General features: G+C 38.3%; 1 protein-coding gene across 1 annotated transcript in view; it reads left to right on the forward strand.

The window, feature by feature from the left end:
* Positions 1–14,734, forward strand: part of Slc9a2 (solute carrier family 9, subfamily A (NHE2, cation proton antiporter 2), member 2) — a 111,046-nt gene that overhangs the window by 91,283 nt on the left and 5,029 nt on the right. The window contains exons 6-9 of the mRNA XM_013019740.1: positions 3,437–3,540; positions 4,825–4,986; positions 11,682–11,778; positions 13,884–14,015. Of these exons, the coding sequence (XP_012875194.1) occupies positions 3,437–3,540; positions 4,825–4,986; positions 11,682–11,778; positions 13,884–14,015 (495 nt within the window). The remainder of the gene's footprint in view (positions 1–3,436; positions 3,541–4,824; positions 4,987–11,681; positions 11,779–13,883; positions 14,016–14,734) is intronic.

Below are 14,734 nucleotides of genomic sequence, written 5' to 3' on the forward strand. Positions count from 1 at the left end.
AGACAGACAGACAGACAGACAGACAGAGAGACAGAGAGACAGAGACCCATAAGGAATACAATGAGCTATAAAAGTATTTTAATGCCAGAGCAAATTTTATAAGGTTTGCAACACTCCTAACTAATATGGAAAATTACCTCAGGCTCAACATTATTTCATAAATAAGGGAAGGATATTTTACATGTAGGGAGAAAACCCAGTAAACCACGTGGGAGAATAAGGTCATAAAACAAACTGAAATCTACATTGCAAAAATATCTGAAAAACATAACCATTTTTCTTGGGAAACATTAACTTATCTGGAAGTAAACCTGACATCCTCACATGTCTACCTGGTGGCTCTACCCAATCTTAATTTGCATCCTTTGACCTTGCACATGTAGAACCCAGAGGAGTCTTTGTCTGTGCCATGCCAGTGAACCAGACTTTCTTCCCTACCCTCCAATCACTTTTGTTATACTTCTTTTCCACCTAACTCTCCCTTTCAACTCAAACACACACACACACACACACACACACACACACACACACACCGTGTCTTGGGCTTGAACTCAGGGTACCTGGTCATTGTCCCTGGACTTTTGTGTTCAGGGATAGAGCGTTACTACTTGAACCACAGCTCTACTTTAGTTTTTTGCAGAAGGGGGTATGATTAATTGGAGATAAGAGTCTCATGGACATTCATGCTCGGGTTGGCTTCAAACCTTGACCCTCAGAGCTCAGCCTCCTGAGTAGCCATTGGTGACCAGCCCAACCACATTTTTATTTTCTCTAGAGCCCTGTAAGTCCATTTCCAAAGTGATGAGTGAGAAATGTTAGCAAGCCAGCATGTTTTCTTACAAAAGTGAAGAGTTCCACATTCATACCACTTTTCTGCCTCCAGAGTATAGAAGAGCATAGACATCAGTAGGCATGTGGATCATGTCAACTGCCTGTACACTCTGGGAGGAAGGAGGAGAGGTCAGCACTATAATCTTGTGGGTCTTATCTGGAATTTAGGTGGAGGAATGTCAGAGGTACTTTGACTCCTCTGGCTTTATCTCTCAGGTCATGGTCTCTACTTCTGGAATCCCTGACTGACCCTGGCAGAACTTTTAAGGTAGCCAGGCTAATTGAACCATGGGTGTTAAAGATGACAGAGACAGCTTTTGGCTTATTTCTGAAAGGCAAGTTATTCTTTAACATTTGTCTCAACAATGAATGTGCTTCATGTAATAATCCACAAGCACTTATAGATTTTCATGGCTGATTCCCATATAAATTTATAATTCGGGGGTTGGAGTGCAGTCACAGGCCCTTTTAAAAATCAGTAACATACAGATTACATCTCTAAGATTATATAATCTTGATGGGCTAACAATAGCATTCAGTGGGAAGTGATTGCTTTAAGTATGTTGGGCATCTTTTGGGGTTTTTTTGGGGGGGGGTCGGGTGGTGGGGCCTGAACTCTGGGCCTGGGCGCTGTCCCTCAGCTCTTCAGCTCATGGCTAGCACTCTACCTCTTGAGCCACAGCGCTACTTCTGGCTTTTTTCTTTTTGCTTATGTGGTGCTGAGGAATCAAACCCAGGGCCTCATGCATGCAAGGTAAGCACTCTACCACTGAGCCACCTTCCCAGCCCCATTTTGTTTTTGTGTTTTTTTATCTTTATGCCATATTCTTGGCAGAGGATTCTTGAGGCATTTGATCCTTCAGGAATGGGATGAAAGATAATACAGGGTGACATTTCTCAGATTCAGCCCAAAGAAACCTAATGATGGTGAAAAAGAACACCTATGTGTATCTTGGCAGAGAAATAGATGGGGGTGAGAATAAAGCAAAGAAAGGAAGCAAATCCCTACAACAAAAAGATCAGATATTCTTGTCATTTATGTTTACTCTTCCTTTTACTTATCTCTAGTTAAAAAAAAAGCTAAAACAATAATAGCAGTAAAAGAAGTTTTAAGATGTGTTGTCGTTGAGAATCCTGGCTCAATGATCCTAACATGAAATTCAAAATAAACACAAGAAACAGTAGGCTCAGTCTTCAGTGTAGTGGCCAGTCAACACCAAAGCAAATCAGGGATGGCTTAGAGCTATTCAGAGTCCTCTGGTATTTAGAACCAAGGACCAGTGCCAAGAATGTGAGAGAACATTGGTTTCTTTCATGGGACAGGTATGCCTATATGACCTCTGCAATTATCTTCTTTCTTTCTCAACAAATATTTATTGCATGCTGTTTCACTTATTTATTGGCACAATAAGATTGCATAATAAACAATCCCAGAAGTAGTTGCTCCAAATAGCAGCCTGGATTAGTAGAGTCCATAAGGCAAGAAGCTATGAGTCACCATATGAGACTGGGCTGATATGGGTAAGTCTTGCTCATGCTGCATGCAGGTGGGAGTCACATGATTCTACCTGGCTTTATCTGAAGTGAATGGGATGATGCTCACCTTTGGCCATGGTACTCTATGCTCTCTCATGATGATGTTGGAAGCACCGCGTGAAGGCTCTAGGTAGAAAGCCCACTTTAGGCCTCTTCTTTCATCCAAAAGTACTATTACTGAGACTATGCCTTGGATCAAGGTAGGTGGTCACCTATGCCATGGTACAAAGACATTGCTGGAGTAACATGGCAGAAGAGGTGGACATAGGGAGTCATTGGAAACCATCTTCTACGAAAGCTCACAGAGCACTAAGCTCTCTGGCAATCATGAATAAGAGACAAAAATGATTCTTATACATATAGATTTTACATTCTAGTGCAAAGGAACAGAAAATGACATGAATAAGTAAGTTATGGATTGTGTCATAAAGTGATAATTACTGTATTTAAAAATAGATATGGGAAGTGAGAAAGGATGCTGAGTGGAGGAAGATGTGTAAGTTTTAACAAGAGGGATGGGAAATCCTGTTTAGAGAAAATTACCATTGAGAGGAGACTTAAAGGAGATGCACACATGAGTCCTGAAGGTGTCTATAAAGTAATAGTGAGTAGAAAGGCACAGGTGACAACTATATAAGGCAGGATGGATATGAGAGTCTTCACCTGAGGAAAAGGAGCACTGTGCTAAAGAGGTGCAGACCCACACTGTGCAGGGTCTTATGGTCTATGGTGCTTGTATTCAGGTGAGAAGCAGAAACTACATTATTTGACTGACTTTTGTGTGTGTGTGTGTGTGTGTGTGTGTGTGTGTGTGTGTGTGTGTGTCAGTTGTGAGTTTGAACTCTGGGCCTGGGTGCTGTCCCTCAGCTCTTCACCTCAAGGCCAGTGCTCTACCACTTGAGCCACAGCACCACTTCCTGTTTTCTGATTGCTTATTGGAGAAAAGAGTCTCCTTGACTTTCCTGCTCAGGTTTGACTTTGAACCATGATCCTCAGATCTCAACCTCCTAAGTAGCTAGGATTACAGGCATGAACCACCGGTGCCTGGCTTTGGCTGACTTTTTAACAGGAATCTTCTGGCATCTGCCATGAGAATATGCAACAGGAAGAGAGTAATTCAGTGCCTCATTTCATGCAAAGATTCCATGAGAGAGGACCAACTATTGGACCAGGGTGAGAGCATGAGAGGTGGTTGGGTTTTGCATGTAGTTTGATGGTAGAACCAACAGAAACTGCTGATACAGAATGTTGTCTCCCAGGGCTTCTATAACAAGCTTTACATGGTAGGTAGCTTATTCAAAAGCAATGAGTTTCTTAATGTTCTGGGGGTCTGCAGTCAAAGAGCAAGGTGCTACACGGTTGGCTTCCTTGAGGGCTGTGAGAATCTGTTTATGCTTTTTTATTTCACATGCAGATGGCAGTCTTCTTCCTGACTACCTGTTGCTTTTACTCTGCACATGTCTCTGTTCAAATGGTCTCTGTCCAAATGGTCATTTTGGATTGGAGCCCACCCTGATGACATCATCTTAATTGCATTGGCCAGATGATGTTTCCAAGTATAGTCACATACTGATGTGTTAGGGATTTAAGCATTGACTGTTGGTTGTGGGATACAATGCAAACCATAACACGGAACATGAAAGTAGGACTAAAGATGGTATCATAGTTTCTGACCTAGAGAAGTCATCATTAGTGGAGAATGGGAAAAGATAGGGTCAATTGCCTATCATCTTTGCAAGCATGTTAGGGGTTGAGTAGATAGCTAGATGTTCATGGCCAGGGATTCAAAGAGAATATTGGAGCTAGAGAGACAAATTCTGGAGTCATTGTTATGGAGAAGAAGACAAAGGACTGGCAGAGAACTCCTATACTCATGGGTCAGAAGAAGAACAAAGACCAACAAAAGAAGCTGAGAAAGGGGTATTGAGGATCGGAGGGGAGCATGGTGCATTGGAAGCCAATGGCGACAATGTATTTAACAGGTGGCTTTAGGAAAGACAGGAATAATAGCTGGCCATTGTATTTCCATTGTGGGGTCCATTGATGACCTTCATGAGAATATCCTCAGTGGAGTTCATATATCAGGCAAATCCCTGATATATGAACATTCAAAAAGCACAGGAAGGGAATTGGAGATGTTGATATTGATAAGGATTGATAACACTTTGAGTAGCTTGGCTGAATGTGGAGGTAAAGAAATGACAAAGGGAGAAATATATGTAAATTTAACTAGTATTAGATCTATGGTCTAGGGCCCTATTTAAAAATGTCTCAACACATATGTATACATATGCTTATACAGATATATAGCATTTATATTTTATATTCACACATTTTAGGTATGCTATGTACAAATACACACTATGATCAAACTAATTAAATTCTGTGACTGTGTTTCTACCTTGGAGGGTTTTCTTTATCAGTGCAGTATTCAATATTTTCAATTCTGACTTATAGGTTTAAGAAGTTTGATGACAGATATCTTCGGAAGCTTTTGATTCGGGAAAACCAACCTAAGTCCAGCATTGTGTCCTTGTATAAGAAGCTTGAAATAAAACACGCCATCGAGATGGCAGAGACAGGGATGATAAGTACTGTCCCTTCTTTTGCATCTCTAAAGTAAGTATGGCTTTGAAAATTAAAGCTAGCCTTTTATTATCATAGTACTTTAATTTATAACTGTTACTAATTATATTGCTTATCAACCTACATTAATAGTCTTTTGAGAGCAGCCATAATAATATAAATTGATCTATGTCCTGGAGTTTTTACTTATTATCTCATAGTAGATGGAGAATTTTGTTAAAATGTACACGCCTCAGACTATGTATATTATGTTATGTTTTGTGTTATGCTATCTTGAAATGGACTAGTCAGAAAATACATGCACACTTAGGATGTTTATGCTTTATGACATTTCAATACCCCTCATCCAACACTGGGATTGGAATATTAGAAGGTGCATCACACTTGCTGCTATCCACATGCATGGAATAATGCAGCTGTGTTCTCACAGACTTTACACAGAGTCCTAGCTGAAGGCTTGGGGTTAGCGAACATCTCAACTGCGCATTACATAGAAACATTTGGGAAAAGTTAAAGAATGCAGATGCCTGATTCCAGGCCAGTTAAATGAAAATCTCTGGGGCTGACGCCCAGGAATAGGTATATCTGAAAGTTCCTGTGGACCCCGTGCATCCTCTGGAGTGTTTACTTTCACTGTGCAATTGAAAACAATCTTCCAGTCCAAAAAGTTCTTTAGCCAGGATGGAGACCCACTGATCTCATCTGTTTCCTTTAAGGAAAAGGAGGTAAAGACCCAGGCTGGTGAGGTGACTTCTCAAGTCCCTCAACAATCAGTGGAAGAAGCAACAATTGTGCAGCAATCAGCAGGGGGAGTTATTTCTTTGTGTAAACATCATTCCTTCTCTGTTTAGGACAGTGATAGGAATTATAGGCTCCTGCTGATTCTTCTACTGCTAATTATACAGGCTTGAAGCTCCTTTAAAGGAAATTTCAAGCAATTAAAATGTTACCTAGGGGAAGTTAAAGTGACAGATGAGAAAATGACACAAAATATCCAACTATAACCATGGTTTTTAACTAGGATTTGTAAGTCTCCTATAAAAACTATGGGAGTTAATATGATCCAGGATAACAAGAAGAAGAGGTCAGCATGGCAATATAGAAACAGCATTAGAAACAGCAGTGAGTTGAGCTGTTAGGTGTCTGTCTTAGAGCCTTGGACCCGTATGAGAGCCTCGAACTAGCTGTATGAGCTTAAGCTGGCCCATCTCTTTCTCTGAGTGTGAGTTTCTGTAACAGAGAAATGAGAGTAGGTTTAACTTGATTGGCAAAGTTTCTTTAAGCTTAAACATTTTCTCTGGTCTTTCTCATGCTTGTAGTCACATCAAGAAACAACTCTATTAACCAGTTTTCCCATTCTCAGATGAATGCAATCTCAGTGTTTCCCTGTGTTATAGTTCTTTTTGGAGGCAAGGAGAATGAAGTCAAAGGTTCAGGGTACTGCATTAAGTTAAGTTGGTCATCAATGGCACACTCTTGTAATCCTAGCTACTCAGGAGGCTGAGATCTGAGTATCATGGTTTGAAGCTAGCCAGGTAGGAAAGTACATGAGACCCTTAACTTCAATCAACCACTAAAATATTTGAAATGAAGCTACAGAAAAAGTGGTAGAGCATTAGCCTTGAGCAAAAAAAGCTCAGGGACAGCACCACCCAGGCCCTGAGTACAAACTTCAGGAACAGCATAAAGATAACACACACACACACACACACACACACACACACACACACACACACAATGTCTATGTTCATAGTTGTACAAATAGAGGGTATAATGACAATTCCACCTTTCCCAAAATAGTTTCTCTAAAAACAAAAATAGAAACAAAAGAGAAGGTCATTAGAAATTGTATTTTTTTGTTGTTGTTGTTGGTCTTGGGGCTTGAACTCTGGGCCTGGGCACTGTCCCTCAGCTCCTTAGCTCAAGGCTAGCATTCTACCACTTAAGCTACATGGCTCTTCCAGTTTGCTTGTGGGTTATTGGACATAAGAGTCTCACAGACATTCCTGCCTGGGCTGGCTTTAAACCATGATCCTCAGATCTCAGCGTACTGTGTAGCTAGGATTACAGGTGTGAGCTACTGGCACCCAGCAGACATTGTATTTCTGACATATGAACTGAATTGAGAAGAGGCTACAATCCATCTTCTAAACACAACTAGAAAATGGAGAAAATTTTGTTTAAAATGAAGAATACCAGGGCAGCGAGGAATTTCTTAGACAAGAGACGAGAACAGGGAAGACTGAAGAGATGAAATTGGCATTGAGGACCTAATTTTGCCTGGACCTCTCACTTAGTTACAGCCAGGTCCTAGAGTCTAAGAAGTAAATGGAAGTTTGACACATTGATTAACTTTGAAAAAAATGATTGAAATTCAGGACCTACCAAAAGTCAACTCTTGTGGCCAGTGGTTGGTTATTACCAGAGTCCTCAGCCTATGGCTGTCAAGGCCATTTCATATTCCTATTATACCAATACTAAATGCCTGAAAAAGTGAATTTAAATTCCATGTTGAAGAAAATAAGATTGTTAGGAGCCATAAAATTCCTTTCTGATTTTATATAACTAATGATTATAAAACAATAAAGTGTTTCAAATACATGAGTAAATAAGAAAATGTGACTTACAAATGGAAACAAATGAGAGGCCAAACAATTATATATGGTACAAAGGAATTCAGATAATTGCATTATCAGATAGACACTGATATTATGAGAGATCATTTTAATAAAAAAGAGATTTGAGCCGGTCAACCTGTGGCTCACATCTGTAAGACTAGTTACTCAGGAGGCTGAGATCTGAGGATCATGGTTTGAAACCATCCCAGGAAGAAAAGTCCATGAGACTCTTATCTTCAATAAACTACCCAGAAAAAGCTGGAAGTAGTCCTGTGGCTCAAGTGGTAGAGTGCTAGCCTTGAACACAATGAGACACAGGGACAGTGCCCAGGTGATGAGTTCAAGCCCAGGACTGGCAAAAAAAAAGAAAGAAAGAAAAAAGAAAGGGAGAGAAAGAAAGAAAGAAAGAAAGAAAGAAAGAAAGGAAGGAAGGAAGGAAGGAAGGAAGGAAGGAAGATAAAAAGGAAGAAAGAAAAAAAGGAAGAAAGAAAGAAAGGGAAGAGATCTGCAATGAAGTTATTTAGCTGAAATACATGAATTGATGGAATTTAGGATTGTCTGATTGGTATAACAGCAGAAGAACTCAACTGTTGAAGAGAGAATGGACCAACTTGAAAATAGATTAGAATGAAATGAAAGCACAAAGTGAAGCAAAGAGATTGAAATATGGCTAATGAAATAATGTATGGTGTTTGGTGAAAAAATGTTCAGGAGACACCAAGAGAGAAGCAGTCAGAATAAATATCTTAAGAAATAATGACTGAGAACTTCTCAAGATGATCAAAGACAAAAATTGTGACAAACATCAAGGAAACCTAAATACCTGATGCATAAAACAGCTGAATCCTAAAAGGGAAATATTAAACATCCCCAAGAGGAAACATGTATCTGTTTTCTTCAACATTAAAAAAAAAACACTACATGGTAATTGATTTTCAGCAAAAGCAGCAGGAATTAGGGGTATCTTCAAAATCTTGGAAGGATATAATTAGAAATGTAGTGTTTCATACCCTGTTAAAATATCTTTCAAAAGTAACTATTAAAAGTAGCTTCAAACAAATGAGAGGCATCGCCCTGAAATGAACATCAAGGAAATTCAATCAGAGTTCTCTTGCACAGCAGTTTAGAGAAAGAGGTAACATGATTGATGGTAAAGCTAAAGTATTTGGGAAAATCTAAATGAATGTTAGTTGTATTAAAGAACAATGACTGGGGATATTTAGTTGTCCATAAAAGTACAACACCAAGCCGGGCGCTGGTGGCTCACACCTGTCATCCTAGTTATTCAGGAAGCTGAGATCTGAGGATCTCAGTTCAAAGCCAGCCTGGGCATGAAAGTTCTTGAGACTTATTTCCAATAAACCACTCAGAAAACTGACGTGGCACTGTGGCTCATGTATAGAGTGTTAGCCTTGAGCTGAAGAGTTGAGGGACACTGCCCAGGCCCAGAGTTCAAGCCCCATGACCGACAAAAAAATAAAAAATAAAAACACCAATAATAACTTAATTGGGAGATATTGTGCCAAAATCTTTGTGTTCTCTTAAAAGCATGTAAATAGTAATTTATTTTTTGAACCTCTTAAGTTAATGATTAATGTTGTAACCCATAGTAAACACTAAGAAGAGTAGTTAAAGAAAAGTAAAATAGTGTAACTGATAAATTAACAAGAGAGAAAATTCAATAACAAAACAATATGTAAACTATAAATGTTTTCTTAATTTTCCATTTGTTTTACATCTTTGGCTGTGATTTCTTTCTTGTATGAGAGCATACTTTGTGTGAAGTACTTTAAAAATAACTTGTCTACCAGTAATTTAATTGATACTCATTATGTAATATTCTGGTATTATTATATGCTTGTTGTGGTAAAGGTTGTGAGAGATCTATATCTATATTGCATTACAGTGTTTCTGGCACACTGATTTGAAGTCATACATCTTCAAAAATAGAACATTCACCATTATTAATTATAATCATTTCCTTAAAGAGTACATCCTCTGATATCACTATAATTATACAAACATCCTGATAAATTTCTTATCCTTCTATTTGTAACCACCACATAGTATTAAGTATAAAATGGCTTCTATAGTTTATTCATTCTGATAATCAGTTCTTTCAATAGTAGTGTTTGAGAAATTTATACTTTTTTCTTTTCTTACAAATATCTTTGTCAGGTTTAGACTCAAAGTTAGACTCTTTTCACTTGATTGATGTGGTAATTTATCTTGCTTTTTAATGTCTGAAAGGATTAACTTAAATTCTGCATTATTTCCTACTTAAAGGTTAAATGAAGTCATATAGTCTTGAAGTTTTCAATTATAGACTTATTGGCTTTACAAATTTTCCATTCTTTGTGAATGTAATTTATTGTTTCTTTTGCAACTTCATGGCATGGCACTTAGATGATTGATTTTCAGCCCAGTGTTTTGTTTTGTTTTTCTAATAGTAGCATTTAAGGCTAAAATATTTCCTTTTTCACATTTCTTTAACACACATTTGGTGTGTTGTATTTTAACCACATTCTAATTCAAAGTATTTTTATTTCCACCATAACTTCTTATTTGACAGAGAGATCAAGAGTGGGCAAATACTGTAACAACATTCAGTGTAGAAATATATGAAAATGGAACCTGGGAATTTGAGAGGGAGGAGTGGATTGAAGAGATGGGGGGAGATTACAGAAGCAGTAACACTGATCAAGATACATTGCATTCAGTTCATGTTGAGCTGAAGAAACTCCAGTAGCCAGTGGCTGATACTTTTTATCCTAACTCCTCAGGAGGCTGAGCTCTGAGGACCACAGCTTGAAGATAGCTTGGGCAGGAAAGTCCAAGAGACTCTTATCTCAATAAACAACTCAGAAAAAGTCAGAAGTGGTACTGTGGCTCAAGTGGTACAGTGCCAACCTCGAGTGAAAATGTTGAGTTTATACCCCAGTAACTCCAAAACAAACAAACAAACAAAAGTGTTGCTCCTAGGGGTCATACTGAAGCTCACCGTGGCCTGCCTGTGTTTTGAGACAGAGTAGCTCCTTATCTTATTTCAGAGCCACTTTAAACAGTGTAGCTACTAATAAGCAGCATAAAAATGTGAGAACCATCTCACCAATCAAGTGTGAAAAGGGCATTATTTATAGAATGAAAACAAGAAGAAATAAAAAGTAGGATGTCACCCTATTCATCATTGGGGAAAATGTTTTGCCATTTGTTACATCTTGGAATGGCTGTCATGTGCTACAAGTATGGTGTGGGGTTGTCACCAGTAGAGCTACAAATATGGAATCTTTGGATAAAAAGGATTGACTGTCTTTGCACATATCTTATACATAGTGTGCTTGCAAATGTTTGGAATGGACTATTTAAAAAGATAAAATTCTTAGAAAATGCAGCTAATTAAATTTGTGTTGAAAAAACTTCTGTTATTTTATATAGTGTCAGAAATAGCCAGGTGATTATTGCTTTAATGTTCCTTCTTTAAAAAAAATAACAGCATGAGAAGCTACCTGTAATCCCAGTACTTCAGGTTGATTGAACTAAAGTATTGAAGTATTTAAAGTATTCAGTAACTTCCATGTACTAGTTATGTATTTATTTACTTACCCATTTTTACAACCCCCAGGGCTTGGTCTCAGGGTCTTGTACTTGCTTAGCTTGCCTGCTCATGTCTATCCTGGTTATTTTGGAGGTAGAATGTCATGGCTATTTGTGTGTGTGTGTGTGTGTGTGTGTGTGTGTGTGTGTGTGTGTGCGCGCGCGCGCGCATGCGCGTGCCCAGGATGGCTTCAAATTTTAAACTTTCAGATCTCAGTCTCCTGAGGAACTAGGATTTTAGGTATGAGGCACTGGTGTCGAGCTCAAGTGCTAGGTTTTTCTTTTCTTCTTCTTCTTCCATTATTGTCATTAATTTCCATACCTGTATAACCAAAGAACATATCCTAAACCTTTTAAAACATTTTCCTCACTTCAGTAACCAAGTTCTGCTGAACAGATTCCCCTTCTAATCCCCCACCCCGCCAAAGAAAAAATGGTCTGTGGCTCTAATATAGAAAAATCAATGAATGTAATATATGATGAAAGTTGAAATATTCTTTGTGTAAACTTTCACAGTGATTGCCGGGAAGAAAAAATAAGAAAGCTCACACCTGGTGAAATGGATGAAATTCGAGAAATCTTATCAAGGAATCTATATCAAATCCGCCAGCGGGTAAGAATCATTTCTTTCCCAAAGTATTTGTGTAAAAATACTTGGCTCAAAATATGCTTTAACTTTTTGTTATAGTTGTAGGTCCCATTGTTGTATTCACCTCAGTGGTCCCACCATACCAGCTGCCTTCTCTTCTCTCTGATCTTCGTTATTACACCCCATCTTATCATAACCCCCAGTCTGCCCTTCTCTCTAATTCCCCTTTTATTCATGCCTTATACAAATATAATTCCAAATGTGTCACACAACTAAGACAAATGAAATGAAATGTCATAAACTTTTTAGATGAGGACCTTGGATAAAAGATGAGTTTTTTAGTCCAACCCCAAAGTATAATTGACATAAGCAAAAAGCAATGAATCGGAATTCATGAAGTGTATTATTTCCTCCGTATTAATCAATATTGAAGGAAGGAAAATAAGATTCAGTCTTGGAGAATGTATGTGTGCATTACATATTTAGTCAAACACCTGTATCTAAAATGTCCAAGGAGCACTTGAAGTTACAGAAACAACAAATGTGTAGCACAACTTACAATTAGACCACAATTTTTTAATTTCATAAAATATTCAAGACATTTGCATGCTGCTTGCAGAAACTTCATTTTTGTTCTTTCTAAAAAATGCATTATGAATTTTGCCATCTCTGTTTCCCAGATGAGTGTCAGGGAGCTAAACTCTTCATGAAAAGGACAACATAGTTATAAAAATATGTAACTGAAGCTCAATATTAAAATTGTGTATTTTACCTCCTTTTATTGGCAGTACTCTCCTAAAGTCAAACAACAAAACAACAGTTTTGGTTTCCAGGATAAACTCATTCTGAATTGGGTGTCTATTTCCAAGCTCCCCATCACCCAACCTTATCTATACCTGCTTCACTCACTTTCCACAGATGCTTTCCATTCTTGAAGTTTATGGTCTTCTCCTTTTCTCTTCTCTCCTTTCCTCCTCTCCCCCTTTTTTCTGTCGCCTCCTCTTGTTTTCCTTGTCTTCTCCTTCTTTTCTCTCTCCACTTGCTTATGGTCCTGCTTCTTATCTCATGGGGCAGAGACTCCAATTGTTACTTTCTCTGAGCAATTACCATATTACACCCTCCACCCCAGCCCTGTCCTTTGGAACTTACATTACTTTGGAGTAACTTACATTAGCACTTTCATGCTTTTGCAGTATTTTCTTAGCCTAAGAGGTCCAATTTCGTAAGTAAACCTGCTCAAGGCAGAAATCAAATCTTATACTATGTAACCTTTGCATCTCTCTACAAGGACACAGCTTTCTGCCAGTTCTGTTAGGAAATAAACTTAATTACTACTTATGATTTATTTTGGGAAACACAATTTTATATAGTTTATTAACTTAATTACTAATTATGATTTATTTTAGGAAATAAGCTTAATTACTAATTTATAGTTTATTTTGGAAAATTCAATTTCTACATAATTTATACAATTAAAAATGATGACATGGACAGACCTCGTTTGGAAAGTGTTCTGGGATGTGATCATTGCCAGTGGTAACAGCAGCTGGTCAGTGTGAGAGTTCAGTGGAAAAAAGCACAAGTGTTGAAGTGATTTCAAGAGCAGGGCACCACCATGTGGCTCAGCATCGTTGGTGTGATATCAGTAATCCCAATTCAGATGAGAATGACCTATATTTTTTTCTGTCTACCAATAATGGGTAATGACCAGGACAAGGCAGTTTGAGGCAGGCAGAGCCTTGGATGGAGTTTAGTTATTTTACTCTTCTATAAAAATCACACTGATTTTTATGAAAGAATGCATTCTTTCAATATTTTGAAATGGTTCACCTGTTTTACTTTTGATTTCTTTTTTTTTTTAACTTTTGATGGTATTTATTTAGCCAACTCATTTATAGAATGAAACACTTGGCTCGGAAACATTGCTATGTCAATGGCAAAGCTGGAACCAGAATCCAGGCTCTTCAAACTGCTTTTAATTTTGTTTTGTTTTATTTTATGTGTTGCTCTGCATAGAGGTTATAAGTGCCACACAGAGGCACAAATCCAAAGAAACGCTGTCAAGTTTTAGAATTGAAGGGAAATGGTCAGTCTTTGGGTAAAGTATTACGTATGCATTTTTGTTCCAGACTTTGTCATACAACAGACACAATCTGACCACTGATACAAGTGAGCGGCAAGCCAAGGAGATTCTGATCCGTCGCCGGCACAGCTTGAGAGAAAGCATCAGGAAAGAGAACAGCTTGAATCGCGATCGCAGGGTGACTGCCTGGGATCTGGGGTGGGGGGGAGAGGGAGGAGGGGTGTAGGATGAAGAAGGTGTCCCAAGGGCAGGACCATAGCTGTTCTGCTGATCAGATGACACATCTGTCAGAATGGCTGCTGAAGATCCATTCCCAGAAACTCTGGGATGGAATATATAATAACGCCCTTTGGCCATGAGTGAAATATGATAGTTGAGTAGCTGTACTTTCAGCTCCTCAAAAAGCTGAGGGAGAAGATGACTACTTCATCCCACTAGCCCGGGCAACACAGAAGATCCATCTCAGAATTTAAAAAAAAATCACTGAAAGGGAGGGAAAGAAAGAAAAGAAACATAGACAAAGGAGGAAGAAGAAGAAAGAAGAGGAGGAAAAGGAGGAGGAGGATAGGGAGGGAAGAAAGAGAAAGTATAATAAAGTCCCTTCAGATGTTTCTCAAATACCTGCTACATTGTTGCCACTGCCATGGCCACATGGAAACCCTTGGTGAATAAAAGGAACAGATTTCTATTCTAGTAGTGGAGATAGGAACCAGCAAGAGGCTCTAAATTTACTTATTGTACTTAAAGGCAAAACGTATTATAGAGAATATAATAATAATAATAATAATAATAATAATAATAAATTATAAATATAGGCTCCTAAAGAAAGTTTGTAGCACAGGGAAGAGATAGTCAAATTACAATCTTTACCAGAATTGCTGGGCCAGGCTGTCTGGA

Source organism: Dipodomys ordii, unplaced genomic scaffold (assembly GCF_000151885.1).
Source record: "Dipodomys ordii isolate 6190 unplaced genomic scaffold, Dord_2.0 Scaffold47, whole genome shotgun sequence".
NCBI classification, from domain to species: Eukaryota; Metazoa; Chordata; class Mammalia; order Rodentia; family Heteromyidae; genus Dipodomys; species Dipodomys ordii.